This window comes from Fusarium flagelliforme (genome assembly GCF_020744385.1).
Source record: "Fusarium flagelliforme strain FIESC 12 MPI-CAGE-AA-0113 chromosome Unknown B0J16scaffold_4, whole genome shotgun sequence".
Taxonomy (NCBI): Eukaryota; Fungi; Ascomycota; class Sordariomycetes; order Hypocreales; family Nectriaceae; genus Fusarium; species Fusarium flagelliforme.
In genome coordinates, this window is record NW_025763506.1 from 1979561 (window position 1) to 2000961 (window position 21401).

At 50.6% G+C, this 21401-nt stretch overlaps 5 protein-coding genes across 5 annotated transcripts; 3 read left to right on the top strand and 2 right to left on the bottom strand.

The window, feature by feature from the left end:
- Nucleotides 1-3: 3 nt before the first annotated feature.
- B0J16DRAFT_384335 (t-SNARE) lies at nt 4-1108 on the bottom strand (the record flags this gene model as incomplete). Its single annotated transcript, XM_046131414.1, has 3 exons — nt 4-28; nt 100-796; nt 865-1108. The coding sequence occupies 3 exons, from the start codon at nt 1106-1108 to the stop codon at nt 4-6; spliced, it is 966 nt and encodes a 321-aa protein (XP_045982912.1).
- A 2514-nt stretch (nt 1109-3622) lies between these two features.
- On the top strand, nt 3623-12456 carry B0J16DRAFT_372103 (uncharacterized protein; the record flags this gene model as incomplete). Its single annotated transcript, XM_046130457.1, has 3 exons — nt 3623-4063; nt 4123-6715; nt 6991-12456. The coding sequence occupies exons 1-3, from the start codon at nt 4011-4013 to the stop codon at nt 12454-12456; spliced, it is 8112 nt and encodes a 2703-aa protein (XP_045982913.1). The 5' UTR covers nt 3623-4010.
- Nucleotides 12457-12832: 376 nt separating this feature from the next.
- On the bottom strand, nt 12833-13852 carry B0J16DRAFT_341216 (inosine triphosphate pyrophosphatase-like protein). The gene is made up of 2 exons (XM_046127800.1): nt 13533-13852; nt 12833-13475 (listed from the first exon to the last, which is right to left on the bottom strand). Exon 2 carries the CDS (start codon nt 13454-13456, stop codon nt 12914-12916), a length of 543 nt encoding a protein of 180 aa, XP_045982914.1. The 5' UTR covers nt 13457-13475; nt 13533-13852; the 3' UTR covers nt 12833-12913.
- Nucleotides 13853-14190: 338 nt separating this feature from the next.
- On the top strand, nt 14191-16386 carry B0J16DRAFT_126987 (mate-domain-containing protein). Its single transcript, XM_046121712.1, has one exon. It carries the CDS (start codon nt 14411-14413, stop codon nt 15926-15928), a length of 1518 nt encoding a protein of 505 aa, XP_045982915.1. The 5' UTR covers nt 14191-14410; the 3' UTR covers nt 15929-16386.
- Nucleotides 16387-18694: 2308 nt separating this feature from the next.
- B0J16DRAFT_127006 (uncharacterized protein) lies at nt 18695-21372 on the top strand. The gene is made up of 2 exons (XM_046121713.1): nt 18695-19006; nt 19165-21372. Exons 1-2 carry the CDS (start codon nt 18999-19001, stop codon nt 21182-21184), a joined length of 2028 nt encoding a protein of 675 aa, XP_045982916.1. The 5' UTR covers nt 18695-18998; the 3' UTR covers nt 21185-21372.
- Nucleotides 21373-21401: the final 29 nt, after the last annotated feature.

Consider the following 21401-nt stretch of genomic DNA (forward strand, 5'->3'; position numbering starts at 1 on the left):
AACTTAGCCGGAAACAAGGACCCAAAGCCTGTAAATGGGTTAGTCACTGGCTGCTTATAGAACAACAAGTTGAGCATGCTGCTGGCTCGGTAGACTCACAAGAAAAATATCATCAAGACTCCAAACATCTTCGCGATCAACCACCTATTACTGGACACTCGGTTCCAATACTTGAGGAGTTCGCGTTGTGCCCCTTCAACGTTGTCGACCACATCTTCAGTGTTGGCATCGATACGCTGTATCATCTCGCTCTGTTCCGAAACCATGGTGGCCAGCTGTCCGAAAATGCTTCCCAACTCGCCAATGGTCTTCTCAATCGCCTCGATCGCCTCGCCACGTTGTTGAATGTATGTGTTGGAGGGCTGTGCCTCCTCCATCATCAGCAGCTGCTGGTCGCCGACAGGGTTGAGGGAGAGGGTATCTTGGCCCGGTGCGGGTGAGTTGCGGGCGGGTGTTCCATAGAGTGGCGAAGCGGACTGTTGAATGGAAGGCTGAGCATGTTGAGAAACCGAGGAGATAAAGTTCTCTGTTCTTGATCGCGACGCCTGAATGTTCTTGGTTCTGGCCTCGAGAACATCCTTGAAGTTGACAGAGACATCGGTGAGTTTGCCCTGCAACAGATACACCACGTTTTTGTTGTGCTCGCCCTCTTGATCAGCCTTAGGGTGTTGTTGTTTGGTAATAGTTTGGAGAGCTCCAATCTGCTGATTCAGGGACGAAAGGTCCTGCTTGATAACGAAAGTAAGCTCGTTGATTTCCACGGGGCGGTCGTCAAAGAGGGTTCGTCGTTTCGCCACTGTATTTTCGGTATTAGGATCATGCATGGCAGAGCACCTGCGTCGTAAAACACCGGAAAAGACTCACATTGTGCAAGCTTCTCCAACTTGCCCATAGTGGCCGAGATGCCACGACCAATTTCCGCAGCTTTGCGGGCGAAGTCGGATCGCCTTGGAGGACCGGAGGGGTGACCATTAGCGGCATCTTTTTGCGCATCTGTCAGAAGAGACCAACGCTGGGAGCTGACTTTTGACGAGCTTTGTTTTCGCTGTGCCTGTGCGAGTACCGCCTTGAACTCGGAGGTTCGGTCTTGAATAGATGCGACAGCCATCGTGGCTAATTAAGAGGGGTTAAGGATAACGCTGAGATGTCAGACTGCGGCCAGCGCGGCTTTGCGTCTCGAAAAAGGGTCGCGTTGATTTTATGGTAGCGACCAAAATGCCACCTATGCGACTTCTGTTTCACTGCGAATGAATCGAACCGTAGTGTTGAGTGTCGACGTGGAAGGGTCTGAATCAGGTCTCGTTTGGCAGCGTAGGCGAAACAGAAGGTTGGAGAGAGTGGGCGGGTGACGCGGACACGAAAGCGAATTGCAGTATATTAAAAAGGAGTATTTTAACGATGTGAATCGAAAACGGTAACCCGAGTATGGTTTATAGAGAAAAGCCAAGTAGGTAGGTAGGCAGGCAGGCGATAAGAAAAAGTCGCAAGCCCCGATGTGATTAAATTCTGGGGGGAAAAGGCTAATCTGTGAGATGCGCAACAAAGAATGCCAGAGACAAGTGAGGTTTGATTTGAATTGGCCTCGCTGCGTCTGAAAGGAGATTGGATCGATAGATTGATTGGGGGAACGTGTCGTTGCTGGCCTGTTCCAGACTGGTCGAGGCAGGGGTAACATTAGGCTTGGGCTTGGACTTGCCCCCCATGGAAATCTACGCTGTGGCTAATGCTGTGGCTGTTGACGTTGCTGGTATCCGTATTGAAAGTTACCATTATCATGGCAAGAACCTGCAAATTGCATTATAAATTCTTGGCTAGTTGCAACCGCTTTTAATCGTATGGAAGTAAGAGCGAGTTGGAAGACTGTAGAGCAAATACATTCATACATCTCTTAAATACAAAGACACCTCTTGACGCACATCCAGTTGGACCACCAAAAGCAGTAGCTACCTTAGGACCTAAGGTGGTTACTTTGGTATAGCAGGCTCATGTCTAACACATCCTCGTACTTCTATGGGCAGGTACAGTATAGCTTAGATGTTCAGATTCCAAGAAAAGTATCATGGGGTCATTGGATAAAATGATTGATCCTAGCCTTTCGTGATCAGGCTATCTATTTTCGTCCCATAACCTTAGTTGTCAAGCTTTCTATGCCAGGCCTGCTAAGTTTAAAGTCTGAATGCTCGTATGGATCGTTGCAAGTCTTGTTAATTCTGCAACTGAGTGGAGTCTAGCTCGAGCGGGACGGGAATGACGGCATTGCTTATAGCCCTTGGTCTCCCTTGTACATGCATAGGTACTTAGGTAGCCTTTTCAAGACGCGTAGTTGAATTGCTTACCTAGGTAGTTATAAGATTTTTTGGTTCAATAACTCAGCTGTTCAACTGTTTAATAGCCAAATAGAAGCCCCTGACCCCTCACGTATCACTGTCGACGTCACTCACCTTGGGACCATAGGTTGTAGCAATGGTGGTACGTGCTGATGCACAACCACGAATGTGCTTCAGAGTTCGTACAATAACAGAGTAGTGGATATATTGGTAGGTACTGTACAACAAGCTTAGTGAAAAGTCGTATCAGACACCCGCCCGTGCATACATATACGAATGGGATAAGGTCAGGTAAAGAGCGAGAGAAGGGCTAGAAAAAGCACATAGGCCGAGGGATCTATTCGCAAGGTTCGTGATGTTGCTGAGAAGTCCCTGAATGCCTATCTACATATGGTTGATGCCAAATACAGATATGACAAGGCTACAAAGTAAATAGATCCACCTGTTTCTCATGACAAATTCGAGCAACTAAGCCCCGATGGCCAGGTCAACCAGAGAGTTTCTATCTTGTTCCAGTTTCGCAAGACTCGACGAAAACATTTCTGTGCCACGTCCAGGAGGTGGACACGCGAGCTTCAAGGTTCTATTTTGTTGTTTATTCCATAGGATCGGATCTTGAAATCTCCTTACTACATTTATCTCAAGACGTGTGTAGACTAAAAGCCACTACAGATGTCAAAAATAGCAATGACCAGTCTTTAATCCATGTCACTTTGTTTTTCACGATAATTATTTAGGTAATTACTGGTACGAATGATACCCTTGGCACTAATTCGGAGTGACAAGGAGAATTTGGAAGCCAGAGCCAGCTGATCTCGTACCTAACTTGGTACCACAATGGGGGGCCTTGGATCCAACGGTGGTGGACTCCGCTCATAATTTCATTTCTCTGCTATTCGATGCATTCACATTCACATTCACATTCACATTCCTGCGGTAGACTAATCCATCGCAAGCTATCCGTCCTATGAAATAAAATCGGCCCTGTAAAAGATAACTAGAACATAATATCCGAAGCACCTACCTACCTTAGTAGGTAGTTCATCTTGCCTTGGGTTTCAATGAGGCTGGGCAAACTGGGGTAGTATCCATCTGCGTTCTGGATGCTCCTTGGTTCATGTGGTCTTCCTTGTCTGTTTTCATTAGCGGTTGCAGCCCCCCAGAGCAGACCGAGGCGCCCCATCCACCTCCGTCATCCAATCTCCAACGGGCGACCGCAGCACTAGTACGCTAACGCTAGCACCTAAAAGTCCCTGACCGCACCATTTTGTTCCCACTTGCTGCCGACCCGACGAGACCACCACCTCCTTGTTCCATCACCATCTCGTTAGTATCCATCGCCATCCTTCTTCATCCGTTGCCGCTGGCTTCTGTTGTGTTGCCTTTCTCCCCATCGTACTTTTCCTTGTTTCTTCTTCATCGTATACTTCTTATTAGTCCATCACTGTGTTAGTCCTTCTCAGGTATCCGATCTTGTATTCTAAGCTTAGTGCCTGTCTCGATCCATCGTCACCCATCTTGGTCAACAATTGACCCCGATAACGAAGCTTGCACGCATAATCAGTTTGCCACGTCCGCGCAGCCCAGCTGCCTTGACGTTGCCGTAAACAATCGCTTCTCGCTAGCCATCCAGTATCAGCCAAGAATGCGCCGATAGTCCAATACCGACCACGAGAACACGATATGGATGGGACGTACAACAACCCTTATGCGCAAGGGCAATCGCAATCCCCGCTGTAAATACCCTTTATCGTCTTTGAGGCTTCGTCCTTATTAATTCACAACCGCTTTCTAGATCTCCCCAGACGCCTGGCGGATACCAGGTGAACGTTAATCGTCAAAAGACAAGGAAATGGGTCCAAGCGCCTGTTCAGAATTATGATGGTGATGATTGGGGCGCCGACGAGTTCGACGACGATGAACAACCGCCACCTCCTCCTGTTCCTCGAGTTACTACCGGTCTCCGATCTATTGGCCAACGTCCGTCTGAATCGTATGGACCTTCCCCTAGGTTAGCTGCTGCTGTAGCCTCCAGCTCTCGAAGCTCGAGTGGTCCACCATCGCTTCATCTCCAAACTCAACACCCGGCTGGATCCAACGTGGCGCCTCCAGAACAGATTCCCAATCTTTCGTCGCCTGTCACGGGAAGGAACGAATCGCCTGCGCCCGTTTCTTCTGGTGCCGGGTCTTCGAAGCCGCCTAGTTTTCAGCAGCAGCCTGATATTCGCTCTTCTACCCCGCAAAGCGTCAATAGTTCCGCTCGAGCGTCCCCTTCGATTCGACCTGATCTGTATCGCCATATAGAAGACGAGCGTAAGCTGGGCGGTTCGCCGTTATCTATCGCGGAAAATGTTGCGCCCACGCCCAATGATCATTCTACGCCACCTGTTCATGAACCGAACCAACAGGGTTACGGCCAAGGGGACGGTCCTGCAATCGACAGAGTCCAGAAGCAGCCTACCTTTGACAGTATACTTGCAAAGCGCGACGAGCTTCAGAGCGAGCAGCATGGTCCAAACAATGCGCCTGCCTTGGACATTTCAGACGCCGCGCAGCAGTCTAATGTTCATAAGGACGAATCTGTCTTGCATTCGCCCAAAGACATCGATCGGAAGCGGATGTCTATCAGCCCGCAGCTTCCTGATGTTGCGAGGATGTCAGTCTTTGGCGCCGATTTCTTCTCGTCGGGCAATAGCGACCCGAGTGTCTATTCGTCTACTCACGACCCAGTGAAACCAGAACAGCCCTTAGCATCTGAACAATCGGCTAATGGGCCAGGGAACCTCCCTATACTGGACGAGAAGCCACAAGAGGGTGAAGACGACGGCGGTAGTTCCGAACTCGACAACCTTTCGTCTCACACTTCATCTCTTTTACCCGCGAATGATCCACGATCAGTGCCGCCCCTACGTACTCCAAGCCCAAACACAAAGGGGCTTAACCCATCCTCTGGAGAGCCTGCAAGTACCTCATCTGCAACAGACTCCAAGATCACGCCAACAGAACCTCTGCATCCTCGGCAGCCAGATTACTCCCCTTCAAACTACGAGCCAAATTCTGCTCTTACACAAGGCACAATGAATACTTTCAACTCATCGCCTATTAAAGAAAGTGATGTGCTGAGCGAAGAGATTATGAGGTCTCTGAGTCCTATTGCCCCAACTCCAAATTCTGCTCTGTCCCGACCTGCACCTGAGAATACTCATTCATTGTCACCAGGCGCCCAAAACGAAGTGCGTAATAGCAGCTATACGCTCAGCGACTATGATAGCTACTGGGCTGACTCCAATGACAAGCCTGAGAAGGCATCCGAAAACCAAGTTCGGGCACGGGAGGAAACGCCAACCGAAGATATTCATGCGGATGAACAACAGGCTGCTGGGCTGCCAGCACCTGGAGTTCTGGCCTCCGGCGACCCTAAAGCTGCTTCTCCTCCAGAATCTCCCAACACTGAGTCACGGCGCAGATTCTCTTGGGAAGCTGGGTTCGACTCACCTCCCAAGATCCCACCTGTCGAAGCTCCTGCCGGTGTCTTCGATAAAGAAGCGTCTGCCCCTACTGCCACTTCAGCAGCTGCATCGCCAGATGCTCAGTCTTCGAAGGACCTTGTTTCAGATGGCACCAATCAGTCGAAGGAGGCGCCGCAAAATATTGGGCCTCCGAAAATCGTTATTCCCCCCTCGGGTGGAATTTCTCATCAGGTTTCAAAAGCTAGCACACTGCCGCCAAGCCAACAGCCAACTACTTTGGAGCCTCCTTCACCAGTTTCAGTAGAAAATGATGATGCCACAGCTCAAGCTGCCGCAGATCGTCGCCCATCTGTTGCGGAGGACAAATCATTGGCTAAAACACCTTCCAATCTTACATCAGCGACACCGCCTCCGGACAAGTCGAGCAGATCGGTCCCCCCCAGTAATGAATTTCCCCAGACTACTCCCTGGCGCGATATCATGAGTTTAGCGACACCTGTTCAGAGGACCCTCAAGTTTGAATCAGGGCGAGACACACATCAAACCTGGGAGTCAGGCTTGGATAACTGGCTGTCAAGCCTTATGACCGAGCATCCCGAATACGCAAACAGCACCGCTTCTTTCTCTGGAACTGGCAGTACACCTGCAAGTCAGAAAGGACATGCGTCGGGCCCCAGCGTATCTCACACTCAGCAGCCATACTACCAGCAGTATCTCAACGCGAGCTCGCCTACGACAGGACAACCAGCAGCTGGCAGATCTCGACTTGGCGGCTCGGTGCCCTCCGGATCCAGCAGCTTCGGCAACTCAAGCAACCAGATCGGCACCAAGAGCAAGGAACTCATGCAGTCTGCTGGGAAGATGGGCAAAGGATTGTTTAGCAAAGGAAAGAGCAAATTGCGTGGAACTGGGGACAAGGTATTTCACTGACGCTTCTCTTTTTAGAACCTGTTGTGATGGGCTTCTTCCTTTTTTTTTTCTCCCTTTGAGTGGGGTATATGTTGGATTAAATCTCTTTTCATCATGCACTTCAGGGCTGGTGTCTCACTCTTGGCCTTATGATGAGACGGGTGTATGAGATAGGAATTCTACGACGCTTGTTCCCTTTTCTCCTCCCACATGTCATTATGATGTTGCCCATCCATCAGGCTATATGTGACAAGAATGTTTATTAATGTTTCTTTGAATGACAGGGCGAACCAACTTCTCCGGTGCAAACAAAGCCCAAGGCTGAAAGACGAGCATCGTGGGGTTTAGATCGTCTCACAAAACCCCGCGCTGATGAATCTTTCGAAAAAGACGTCGTGAACTCGAGGCCTTCGACTCAATCTTATCATGCTCCACAATCCTCCCAATCGTCTGGTCTCCCTCCCTTCGGCCCCGCGCCTTCGACTAGCGAATCAGGTAAGCAAGTTGCTTCACGCGAGAGTGATGTGCCTCAGCTCTTGCAAGACGTATCTGCCGTTGCCAGTAGACAGCATGATGATAAATCACAATGGTACATTCCAACTCCTATCGATGATTCAACCTGGGATCCTTTCCGGGAGTCAAACCCTGCCAATATCAAGGCTTCTGAGAAATCTGGAGCATTAGTTACAGACGATGATCAACTCCAACAGAGTCACAGCGCAGAGGTACCTTCCAGTAAGCCTATTGCTAGCGACGGAACTCCTATACCTGCCAGCCACGGTATTCGTATGGTGCCTGCAGAAGAACACGCAGGTCCTTCACGCCAGCCGACAGCTGTCCATGCCAATGTTATCTCTGATGTGCCATCAGGAGGCGCTCAGCATGAGCTTCAACCTCAACCCCATACTCAGCCCAATCCTTCGTCAGCCACCCCTCAGCGGCACTCATCGTTTGTTGGTTTACCACCCATCAGGAGAGGTTCAACTTTCGATGTGAATTCAAAGTCAACTCCGATTGAAAAAAGAGCAGCTGAGCCTATAGACGAGCGCGTCTCCGTCGACGCTGATGATTATGATGAGATTGTTCGCCAGCAAGGGACAATCACATCTGAGGTCACTGTCGGGTCAACTCTGGTTGGAACAGACTCGATCGCGCCCGATAAAGAATACAAGAAGGATATTGATGACCCGGAGACACCTGCTATGACTCCAGAGCGGCAACGTCGTACTTCACAGCAACGATCTCCTCAGTCGATACCGCGTCATTCGCTCCAGATGCACCCGGTCAATCAAGGACCCATGCCACCACAGAACTCGGAATATCAGCCCCCTTCACTGCCACTCTTGCCACCCCATTTGATGGGCGGCGGCGGCAACCCAGTCCAGAGACTGCCTCCTTCTGGGCCTTGGAAATTAGAAGAAAGTCATTTGTCAGAACCTTTGCATCGCGTTACGCCGAAGGCCTCACCATTGCTTCCATCAGGGCAATGGAAATTGGAAGAAAGTCACTTGGCTGAGCCTCTTCATGTTGTCAATAGAAATCGCGCTGGCACGAATGCATCACAAATCTCTCAGCGTTCACAACGCTCGCAACGCTCGCAACGTTCACAGCAGGATCCATTCTTTGGTTACAACAAAGAGACGGGTGATGTGCCCACCTCACCATCTTCAAGCTCCACAACTCAGCATCAACACCATCACAGGCACAAGCCTTCCGAGGTGCCACCTTCAACAACTACAAGGTACCCGGGCCTCTTCCCTGGTCAGCAACGGCCGGAAAGCAATTCCCAGGAACATCATTCCAGTCCTGGATCACAGTTCCCCAGGCGCCTATCTCAAGAGGCGGGTATCCCAAGGACTGGAACTAGCGAAAATGAAGTTACTAGCGATGATCGCGGCCGTTCTAGGGGAGCGTCGGCACTGTTCAAGGATATCGGGCATCGTTTCAGAAAATCTTCAACCGAACGGCGTAGCACACCTGGCGATAATCACGATCCGTATCAGCCTCCGCAGCTCCCTGATGCCCACCACGACGCCGCTTCTGTGTCTAGTATGGCGACAGACGGAACACATGATCGGAAAAAGTCCAGAGCTAGCTTCATGCTTGGTCTCAAAAGCAAGCAAAGCCGAGAGAGACTCTCGATGCCTCCACCTCCACGTCCGGACGACTCAAGACCCAACTCGGCGATGGAGGATAAGAGGGCATCTCGACTCAATCCTGACATGGGGCCCATTTCTGCTCAGCAAAAGCCTGCCGGTCTACCACGCGCGGCAACCTCGAACCTAGCCAACGAGCTAAGCCAGTCTGGAAGTGCTACTCCTCCTTCCAAGAAGCGGTTTTCGGCATTTAATGCCAAAGCCGTGATGACAAATGTGTTCAATCGGCCAAGTAGTGGTACATACTCCAAACCTGGCACTCCCACTTCTTCAAGGCCTATTTCAAGCCATCTGGGTGCACAACAGCCAGTATCTCTGGAGGCACCTCATCCAGGTTTCGAGCGAAGTAATACTGCTGGTCCGACTTTTAATCAGATCCTTCCAACCCCGTCTGATGCCGCCCCCACTGATGCTTCAGATCAACGTAAAAGACGTGGTTCAGCGGCTGGTTTGATTTCAGGTCTTCTAGGACACGGCCAAAAGAATAAAGAGGCTCATCAAAGTGCGCCATCACAGATGCAACAGCGTCCTGCCCAGCAACCGTACGAACATCGTCCCTCAGGGCCGCCGCTTGCTTCCCCTCGGCCACAAATGCTGCAAGCACAGGATCGAAGGTCATCTGGTCCTCAACCGCCTACTCCTGCTCTGCAAATGCCTGGCGCTTTCCCCGAAACCCCTGGAATCCCAACGCCTCAGAGCGATGCACCACCACTAGCCAGCCCCCAACCTCAAAGACCTCAATCATTCGCAGATCAACAACTGCCAATGATCCATCAAGCGGCTGGCGGTACTATTCCCAGGGAGCAGTCTCCGATGCTAAATTCGAAGTCTTCTACAGGCGCAATGAGAGATTTCCAGCATGCTCAAGCAGCGTACCGGAACTCACGCCCATCGCCACTGGGCTTCGGCTCCACGACTCCTGCAGGAACTCCTCCTATCGGGTCCACGACTCCTTACAGTCGTCATGGCACACCCCAAACTCCCTTCAGCATTGGTCAGGAATTCCCCGACACTCGAAAAGAACGAATGAGATCGATCTCGCCAGCTGCGTCAGGTGTACGTTCTGCTCCAACAACACAGACGTCCTTCAACATCACAAGTACAGCTCCGACAACACAGACCTCGTTTCACCATCCGTCGCACTCATTCGACAAGCTTTCTCAGCATACGCATGAGGGGGTTCATATTCAACGACCCGTAACTGATTCACCAAATATGTCTTTCCGGCAAAATGGTAGACCTGTACAAGTTGCATCAGATGACGGCATGCCACTGTCTCCTGTATCACAGGCATCTAAGACGAGCCCACCATCTGTTTCCTCAATGGCTACACAGAGTCCTCGATTGAACACATCATTTCCTACTGCTGGCAGGCGGCAGTCTTCTCAGCTTTCCCAGCCTGAGACCCCAGTGGTTTCGGCAGTGTCCACTAGTCCGCCAGTGCAGGTATCTATGAACATGATGGGCGTGCCGCAGCAGCAACAGCAGCCTTGGTCTGGCCCCCAGAAGCAATTCACAAACGTCCAGCCACAAGTCGGTCCTCCTCGGACAGACGGTTATCAAGTTGCTCCAGGTCAACGGTATCAGCCCAACCTTTCTGGGCCGTCCGGCACTGAGCAAATACCTGGACCACAACTACCAACCATGACTCCAGGCCGCCCGCAGATGCAGATGCAGCAGTCTGACACAGGCCCTCGAGTCCCTCCTAAAGATGGAATGGGCCATCTGCAGCAGCCCCAGGTTGTCGAACAGCCGGTTCGACAAAGTAGTCCTGGGGTGTCGAAGTGGAAGGGTCTCAGGAACCGCATGTCTGCACAAGTTGCTCACAAGTCACAGCCTAGCCAAGGAAAAGGCGAAACTGACAAAGAAAAGTTAACCGCAAGCAAGATCCTTGGGGCATTTAAAAGAGGTTCCAAGGAGAATCGGCAGTCCATGGTCATTCCGGATCTGCAGGCTTACCAGCAACACCAGATGGAGACTCTTCAGCAACGGCAGCAGGGTCAACAGAATCCACCACAACAGCAAGCTCAGCAGTGGTCTACCAGCCATGTTCCTCACGGGCCAACACAGTCTCCTCGTCCATCTTCGGGTATCAGTGGTCAGCCTTTCGGACAGGCCCCGACTCAGCGGCCGTCGTCTCATCTTAGCAACCAGTCGGCAACGCAGCTACAGTCTAAGAGACAATCGTCGATGTTTGTCAGTCCGCCTCTGCCCCAGCAGCAATTCCGTAGCTCCTCAGGATCTCTCCCTCAGGGGCAGCCGGGCATGGGATCACCACAACAAGGTTTTGTGCAACAGTCTCCTCGATCCCCAGGCCAGTTCCTGCCCCCAAACTCATCGCATGCACAATTGACTTCCCCGCCGCAATCTCAAGGACAGTTTCAATCCCCTGTCCAAGACCAAGGGCAATTTCAGGCTCCTCTTCAGCAGCAGAGTCAGCTTCAAAACTCTCCACGACAAGGGCACTTCCAGTCTCCTTCACAACAGCGAGGGCAATTATCATCTCCGCCCTCGCAACAGGGACAATTCGGGTCTCCCATAGGCCAATATCAGTCTCCTGCTCAGCTTCAGGGTCAATTCCAATCTCCTCCACAGCCTCAGGGCCAGTGGCAACATCAGATGCACTCACCTGGCAGCCAAACATCGCCTGCTCAGTCTCGGCAAGCGTCTTATCCAGGCCAATGGCAAGGAACAATTGGTCAAAGCCCCAACTCACCTGCTCACCGAAGTCCTCGGCATTCTCACTTCCCACAGCAGCCTTACAGTCCACAACATAGGCATTCGAGTCAGCAAATGGCTCACGAGGAAGAGTCGCACCCTGTCCATGTATCCACCCCTGACACTGTTCACGCGCCTACACCGGTCCATGCGCCATCGCCGCGGCCTTCATTGCTTAATCTTCTCGCATCCGGAAAAGCCGATGATGAAATAATTCAGCAAGAGGGTCGTGAACAAACGCAAGCCGTCTCACGGAACTACCAAAACAACTCGGCTTCTCCAGGAAATCCGTGCATGCAGTTTGCCAACAGTGACAGTCCCTACAGTGGAAGCACAAGCGGAAGCCCTAGGGTTGGCGCCGCCCCTTCTTCCGCCCAGCACGTTTCTCCGGAAATCAGAACGGAACAAAACGGCAGCTCAAAGAGCCAGGCTCCTACCCTTCCTATGCCTGTGTTCGCTTCTGGCTCTGCAGAAGGGCACTTTATGGGAGCTGAAACGGCGGCGAATGCCAACAGTGGCTCTTCCCCCAAGGCAGAGGAATCGCATGGTGTGTCACTCAGTGCATCAACCGCTGCCACTGGCAATATCAGCTCAGGTTCGACCAGACAATCTCAATCAGGTACCAGCGATATGAATCCTCCCAGACCCGAGGCCCGAGGGGGGCCTTCGTTCCATGCCGAACTCGAAGATACAGAGGACGCGCGAAAGCGCACACTACGAATCGACTCACAAGAAGAGAAGATCCACTATGACCCCAACGCCGATTCCGATGGCGAGGTGCCTGCCCAGATGAGTGCCACCAGTTACCCCGGGCAAGAGTGGAATCCGTACGGTATGCCTGACATGGGCGATTGGAATGAAGCTTTGTACCGCTAGAGTCCCATCATCATGAACTTCCCATTGATCTCAATGGACACCACAGGATATGACTCATTTATTCGCAACACCCAACCTTTCTCCGTCTAGACGCGTAATCGTACTCGTCAATATCATTGTCGCACCTTCACTTTTTTTCTTGGATATATAATCACTGCTGAGCCTAATTTGGGTATCTCAAGCACAGTGTTGTTTTATCGCATCATAGCGTGGCGTTGGTTGCAGCTTCTGCCCTTGCATTTGTTGGGTATAATAAAAGATGAGTGGAATTTTAATGACAGAATGGTCGCAGAAGGCATTGAATGGTGATAAGGAAAAGCATACGCATTTATACTCACATAATCTTTAACTTATTTATATAATATTGTACAAACAAATCTTTCTACATTTACGTATATTGATCAACTGTATCTATGGCTTAGTTTATGTGCTGTGCTGTAATGCAAACAAGTTCCTATCAAAAGTCCAAGAACGGGTTTCTAAAGGGGATGAGAGCCAAAATAACTGCCTGGGTGTAGTAGACTGCTCGGTCGATTACACCGCCAGTCAAGAGGCCAACGGAACCTTGTTTATTCTTGGAATCTGTCTGTCCAAACACCATATCATCGGCATGTCCCAGCTCGACACCGTCCTTGAGCAACTTGCAAGTCTTTTCAGGCAGAAAGTACGCCGACGTACGCGCCTTACCAATCCTTCCCTCCTTTCCAATGATAACGATCCATGCAAAGGAGCAGACAGATGCTTGGTGGGTTTCAACGCCTCCTTCAATACCAACCCAAAAGTCTGCTTCAGGCTTTGCTACTTGAGCATTCTGAGCCCTGTTCGTCGCTCCACGGAGTGTTTCCTCGTCTGAAAAAGGCTGATCCGGGACGTTAGACTCCACACTTAGACCTTGGAATTCGTAGGCGCCCGGTAGCATCTGCTTGAATCCTTCGCTTGTAGCCTTGATCTTGGGGATGTTGTTCGAGGCGACCACAACAATCTTTTGGGAGGCATCCATTGTACTGAATGGGTATCTAGTGAGGCCGAATCTTGATATATCTGAAATGGAAGACAGTCTAACTGCTGGCAATTAGTTTAAGGCTGGAATAGTCTACTTGGGGAGATATCTCTAAGAGTTTGAGGTTCGAGGTTTGAGGGGTTTTTAGAAGGGTCGAGCATTTGTCCTGTCCCCACCAGCCGTTAGAAACTAATGCAAGGAGAGGCTCACTCAAGTGGTGACTTCCCCAAGCACTTTTCAGTCATCTTGTAGTGATAGACAAACTGCTCTTCTCTACCTACCCTGAATGCCATTGAATGGTCTATAAAGTTCCATGTTCGAAAATAGGCCTGGGCAAATACATTTGTCTTTTCTTCCGAAATTCGGATTTATAGCTTCGTTGATATCGTTCTTGAGCCGTGGAATTCCTGGTCCTCTATTTTGGGACTTGATCAACAAAACAAGTTTCACAAGCACCCCGGGACTTGGTATACTTCTATATACTATACCCGTGTTCTAACTGAGTCATTAGTTCTCGTCAACCATGTGTTAGATTGGGCCTGTAGCTGCTGCTTTCCCCCAAGCACTGGTTCCGTCTGTTTTATAAGCTTATAACATATGGTGAAGCTAGAAGCTTAAATTCTTAATAGACCGGACTAGGTTTAAACTAAATTAGCTCCTAAATATAAGTATAGTATAGATTAGATTTAGAAATATTAGGAATTATACATTATGTATTATATTGTATTTCATGTGGGTCTATTACTCTGACTTTGGTTTAGTTTCTTGGGTTACTGGGCCGAGATCGGTGGACCATCTCTCCATGGCTCCCTTGGACAGGGAGAATTCTTCTTATAAACAAACATTCAACTTAGTTTCTGGTCTATGCAACTCGCCCTCGAGTGAGTGGATCGTTGCATTGAAGTTCGAACTGTACCAAAAACGTATCGCAGTAGCGGATACCAGTCACCACCAATGCCTTGGAGCGAACGTCGGCGCGGCGAGAGCCAGCAGGAATCTCAATCTCAGTCTCATTACGATGGCGTGTTACACGATGAGACATCGCCATTGCTTCCCCGGATATCAGAGGTAAGCGAGGCTGAGACGTCAACATCGGTTACCGACGTCCACAGTCTCTTGGCCGAAGCAAAGCTGCTGTGCCAATACTCGCTTCCTCTGATTGCGACCTATCTTCTTCAATATTCCTTCACTGTAATCACCACCATCGTCGCTGGTCGGTTGGGTGCCGAAGAGCTCGCCGCGTCCAGTCTGGCGCTGACGACGATGAACATCATCGGCTTCACTATCTTTGAGGGTATGGCCACAGCACTCGACACGCTGTGTGCTCAGGCGTATGGTTCCGGCCGCTATACCGGCGTGGGCATGCATATCCAGCGTATGATGGTCTTGATGGCCATCGTCATGGTTCCTGTAGGTGCCATCTGGCTATGCTCTCATTGGATTCTTCCATTACTCGTCCCTCAGCGAAGTCTCGCCCTCAAAGCAGCGTCGTTCCTGCGCGTCAGTCTTGTCGGACTGCCCGGTTATGCCTTCTTTGAAGCGGGTAAGAGGTTCTTACAAGCGCAGGGTGAGTTCGGGCCCGGCATGGTCATTCTCATTATCTGCGCTCCCATTAACGCTTTTCTGAGTTGGTACTTTGCCGTTAAGCTCAACATGGGTCTCGATGGTGCAGCCTTTGGTCAAGCGCTCGCCAATAACATACGACCCGCGCTTCTTCTGCTTTATGTCATGTTGGTCGGCAAAAAGTCGCATCGTTGTTGGGGCGGCTGGGATGCACGCGCTGGTTTCGCAGTACGCGAATGGGGCCCTATGGTTCGACTCTCTGTTGCCAGCACAGCTGTTAACGCTGCTGAGTGGCTTGCTTTTGAGATCCTCATGATCAGCACTTCATACATCGGTACTCGTCACCTCGCGGCCCAAACTATTCTTAACACACTCAGTATCGTAACCTGGCATATTCCTTTCTCAATCAGTGTCGCTGTCACTACTCGTTTCGGTCATCTTGTAGGGGCCGGTGCCCTCAAAGAAGCACGTCGGGCCGCGATTCTGTATTCCATTGTCTTTATCGTTGTTGGTATCTTGGATGGCGCGTTTTTGTACCTCTTGCGAAGACCGCTTGCAGACTTATTCTCGGATGATTCGACAGTCAAGGACCTCGCTATAAGATCTATGGTCACTGTTGCCTGCTTCCAGATCATCGACTCTATCATCTGTGGCACCAATGGCGTCTTGAGGGGTCTGGCAAAGCAGTCTGTAGCTGCTTGGGTCGTTCTGGCAGTCAACTATTTGGCCGCCGTGCCGTTCGCTATCTGGCTCGAATTGGGAAGTCCCAACTTGAAGCTCGATGGCCTCTGGATTGGCCTAGGAAGTGGCATGGTCATCATTGCGGTCATCGAGTGTGCTTATATGAAGTGGATCAGCTGGCAGGACTGCGTAGACGATGTAAAGGAAAGAGAGGACGACGGGACGTAGAGGTTTTCTCCAGCGAGTTTGCAAGACTCTTGGCTCACTCTGCCCTTGGCGCTCACTAGCCAGCCAAATGTAGTATTTTATATAAAAAGATCTGGATATATGTAAATTACAATGTAGCTATGTAGTTGATCTGAGTTCGCGATTAACCGGCATGGCCATCATTGCTCAGTCAGGGCTTGTCTGGTGTCATGGCGCACCAACGTCACGTAAAACGGTTCCAGTGATGAGGAGGTGCTATCATTTTGCTCCATTTGCCAAGTACCGCCATCGGCCTGTTGCTGACGAGGGGACTGTGTGCGCATTCAACATTGGAGCTTCTCTAATATCGATCATGGTGCTTGGTCTGCTACCCTGAAGTTCAGATGATGGTTAGAGGAGCGAGCCAAGGATCGACTGTCTCACTCTTTTTTCAAAGTATCGAGAGGCTCGATTCAAATTAAATGACAAAGTCCGATAGCGGTTGCAAGTTCAAGGCAATGCTACCTAAGGTAAGTTGGAATGTTGTTGAGCAACAATTTAATTAATGATGGACGCTATTCGCTGTCTGTCTGCAAGGGGACATGACATGACATGCCTGTTATGATGTCATAGGGTAGCCTTGGACCCTTAATATGGCTTTGGTTCAGGCACTTGGACCTTAGATGGGCGCAGGCAGAAAATACGGTAATCCTTAGGGCCTTGCAGATACACTACCTACTGGAGCCTGGAGGTAACCTAGGTATCTACCAATTGACTGCCCGTGGTAGAGGTTTCTTGTTTCATTGAAACAGTAAACCTAAACTAGCGGCTATCGGCAGGGACAGCTCATCAGCCTCTGTATTCATATGACAACATACCGTCCACGTTACTTGGTCAACAAGTTAACATACGCAGCTTGCAAGTGTTGAGTTGACTGCAGGGGAAGCTGATAACCAAGTTAGTCAGGGGTAAAAAGTAAAAAGCTGTTAGTTTGACAGATCTGCTCTTGTGTCGAGACAACTGCATTCCAACAGATCTGCAGGATGTAGGCTTCATGCCTGTCGTCGATGAGGCTCATGAAAAAGATCAACCGTCTACCCTGAAGCAAATTCGTCATTGCCGCCGATTCCTTTGGCTCGAGCGCTTGCCTCGTCTTGTATCCCTTGGCATCGGGCGGCTTTGAAAACTGGGTCCTACTGTACTGTATCCGTGAATGTCTGCTGGTCCCCATGTACAGTAACGTAGGGATAAAGGACCCTGCCCTTGTCAATCGTCATCCACGTCCTTGATTAACCCAAAATGGGCCCGTCATCGCTGCCCACTTTCAACACTTTATCCTCCATTGGGAAGGCCGCACTTTACCTGCAGTACTGTAGTCTAGTAGACTTGTTGGCGATGTTTCGATAAACCATGGTTCTGTCGCTACTTCCAATACAGTACGGATACATACAGTCCTATCCCTTTTGCTTCCCTTAGCTCATCACGACTCAGCAAGAATGCTTCTTTTCCCTTCTCCTTCTGCCCCCTTTCCCTTTTAAGCATGTGACTCTTGGCCATGGCGGTAGACTTTTACAGATAAAACCCAGCAGCTCGGTTTTTATCGATGGAACCCGAGGCCTGGACCTCAATATGGACCGCCGCTGCAACGTCGGTGCGTCGGCGATATTCTAGAGCCTAGACCTTTTAGATCAGAGGGCTTCTCTACGGATACCTCTAGGCAATATAATAGGTAAATAATAGGTACTTTTTGCCGACTGTACCTACCTAGGCACCTAGGTATGTAGCCAAAAAATCGAAACGAACCGAGTCCCGGATAACCTAGGCGCTGGAACGGCCCCTGCCTTGAAAAGGTCGCTACTGCAGCAATCGGTGCACGGGCTCTGGCTGTTACAGTACTGTAGGCCAAGTTTCTCGATAAGGTCGGGTTGGCCCTGCTCGATACTTGATCTCAAAGTACCCATCTATCGACCATGGCAGTAACCATCCGTAATGGCTATTCCAAACAGGGATTAATCCATCAGCAAGCGCCTGTGATGTGATAGCGTGGCGTCAGCAGACGGTTCGTGGCGCAGGCGGTAACGCTAGTGCTTTGGTTGGCCAAACCAAGGCCTGGACCACGTCGCGTTTCTCCTTCCCTGCTGAGTACTGTATTTGGCGTTTGAGAGGCCTGCTCAGCGGGAGTACTTGCCTCGGATGTACACCTGCTCCTCTTCTCTCTCACTGACGAGGTCGGGGGTGAGGCGAGGCGAAAGTGAAGGTACGATTCATGAGCCAGCACGGTCGCTCTTACCACCCGATATCTGATTAACATTTTGCCAACAGATCTATACTCGGGGGGTTTTTTTTTTTCATTCCATGAAAGGAGAAACTCAAAATCGCTTCGACAACTCTGCGTCGACATCATCATATAGTCAAACGAGTTTCCGAAGGACTCCACCTCCCAATTACGATCCGCGACCGATACGATACGACACGACTTTGTCGAATTGGGACCCGGCTCCATCTCACAAGCTTGCGGAGAACCAGGGACCGCGGTCGCCCGTGCTACCTACCGTACAGTAACAGGTCCAGTGGAGAGGCTCACGTTCACATCAGGCCCAGCCAGTCTCGTACAATACCCACGTATTCGTACCTTACCCTCGCTTCCTCTCTTTCTTCTCATTACACATTTGTTGCCAGAGACTGGCAACAGCAGTCAAATCAACCCAAATTGAATACCCCCAAACCAGATCAGATCAGATCAAATCAAACAGAATAAGCCACAGCATTTCATTTCTCGACCCTGCCTAACAACCCACCGGCAGCTTCTCTTTAGCTGTGGAACGTGGCTCGCCCATTTTCAAGCCCAAGGTCTCACTCGCTCGCCGCTCGGATCTTTTGTCTGCCATCTCCCATTTGGCTCCCCGTCACTCGTCGGGTCCGGAGGATCCGTCTTCTCTCCATTCCCAAGTTCATTCTCTTCCTTCCTCTAGGGGTTGAGTCTCGCAACAAGTCTGTCTGTTGACTTGTCGTCTCGTATCGACTTGTCACACCAGGTCAGGTCACGTCTCTCCGGGCCGAGAGCATAAGACGTACCTATTCAACCGACACAATATCTACGCGCCCGATTACAATGGATTCGTATGTTGCTATCTCTCCCATTTGAATTGACTCAGGATCCCTCCACCTCAGCACATTTGCACCTCCTATTGTGTTCCGGCAGCACACCTGCTCAACTGAACTATTGCCCAATTTCGGCCATTGCCATATTTTACTGGCTTAGAGCTTACGCGTTGTAGATTTATTCCAATGTCTGCCGCCGCCGCCGGCTGGGGTCAGCCTTTGGCAACGAAATCGCCAGCGTCTCGACGATCATTAGGTCACTTCCGGTCTCTCTCCTCCATCGCAGCTACCCCTAGCTATCACCCTCGAACCCCGTCGCTCACTCCCGACCATACACCGATAAAGTCCTCTTCCTCGACGCATCTACCTTTGGGTCTAAAAAATGCATCTGCAGATTTCGGCGACGAAATGAGCACCATACCAGACCCCCGAAGCCGTGCCATCAGCCCAGCTGATGACAGTGGTGTTGCGACTCCCAATCATCATCCCGATCTCAATGACGAAGTTGCCACCCTTAGCAACAAACTCATCAATGCCATCAACCACCAGACGATATTAGATGACTCCTTATCTGCTGCTCGCCACGAACTCGATGCCGCACGCGATCGTATTCGCGATTTGGAAACTCAGAATGCTTCGCAACGTGAAATGCTGGCGGGTGACGTGTGGGTTCGCAAACATACCGTCGAGGCGGAAAAGAAGGTTTGGCAGTCTAAAATAGCCGCAGAACGCCAAAAGCGTCTCGACACGGAAATGGAAAAGAAGAAGATTGAGCAAGAGCTCGAAAATCTTACAGCCGCATTATTCGAGGAGGCAAACAAGATGGTCATCGCTGCTAAGGAGGAGGCCAAAGCCGACCACGAGGCCTTGCAGCGCAAAAACGACCAACTCAAGTCCCAACTGGCCGACACAGAGAGCATTCTCAAGTCGCAACAGGAGCAACTTGTTGAGCTCAAGCACGTTATGGAACATATGGCCGCTGGGCAAGAGGAACATATCAACCCTACTGCTCCCTCTTCTCCTGGATTAGCAAAACCCGATACTCGAGATGACGGACGATCTTCCACTGAAGAGCCGGTTCCTTCATTATGGGGTGCCGGCACTGTCGTCGAACCTTGTCACCCAATGAGTTTCTCCCATCTTATTCAGCCTGTTCTGCGAACCGATCTTGCTTCCTACGATGACTTTGTGAGCCTTACACGGATCTCTCGAAATCGCGCTAGCAGCCGGGTGTCCTCAGGCTCTGTAGGCGCCCTGAATGCGCTGACTGGGTTTGGCCTTGGTGGTTCGATATCAAGTGCACACCCCTCTAATGCATCGACTACGTCGCTCGGCACTCCCATCCCTGGATCCGGAAGTGCACCTCAGTCACCGAATACACCGGCCTCGACTATCAGCGCTGCTTCGAACGCTTCCGCCACTCCTTTGCCAAGCCTGAAGGAGACAAAGTTTTACAAACGAGTTTTGGCAGAGGATATCGAACCCACTCTTCGGCTGGATATGGCGCCAGGCCTGTCCTGGCTCGCTCGCAGATCAGTCATCGCCTCTATCGCTGACGGATCTCTAGTTGTTGAACCTGTTCCAACAACAGGGTCTCTTGTGGCGTTGACCAAGCCACAGTTTTACCCATGTTCCTTGTGCGGTGATTCCCGTAAAGATCCTGAATATCTTCGCAACCACCGATTCCGAACAAGCGAGACCGATTCTGCTCAACGGCACCCTTTATGCAAGTATTGTCTTACTCGCGTGCGCTCGACATGCGATTTTCTAGGCTTTCTGCGCATGGTTAAAGATGGCCATTGGCGAGCAGATAACGAGGATCACGAGAAAGCTGCTTGGGAAGAGAGTGTGCGACTCAGGGAACAGATGTTTTGGTCTCGCATCGGCGGAGGTGTCATTCCCAGCGTTCCAGCGCCAATCTCCGTCGACATGGAAAAGAGCCCTCGCAACAGCCACGATGGCAGTGTAAGGTCGGATCATCTCGAAGTTCCCGGATTCCAAACTCCACCCACAACAATGGAGCGAACACAGGGCGATATGAACAAGACTGGATCGATCGAAGAACCGCATACACCTCCTATGCAGACTGACGGAGCAACAAGCGTTCGTACTTCTCTCCAGTCTCTCGAAGTAAAGAGTGCCTCAGGATCAGATGAAACGAAGCGATTATCTCTCACAATCCCAACTTCGGATTAACAGCACAAATCCTCCCAAGACCACCCCGGTGTTGGCAATTCCGACATCATGATGGATCTTGTGTATTACTATGTATATTAATTATTCCGGTCTTCAGGATTACACGCATTGCCTTTATTTGTATTTTGGATCGCGTCTTATGGCACTGCTAGTTTATGGCTGGGTACAGCAAGTTATCACAGAGCCAAGGGATGGGGGCGGAAGGATTTGCTCCGGT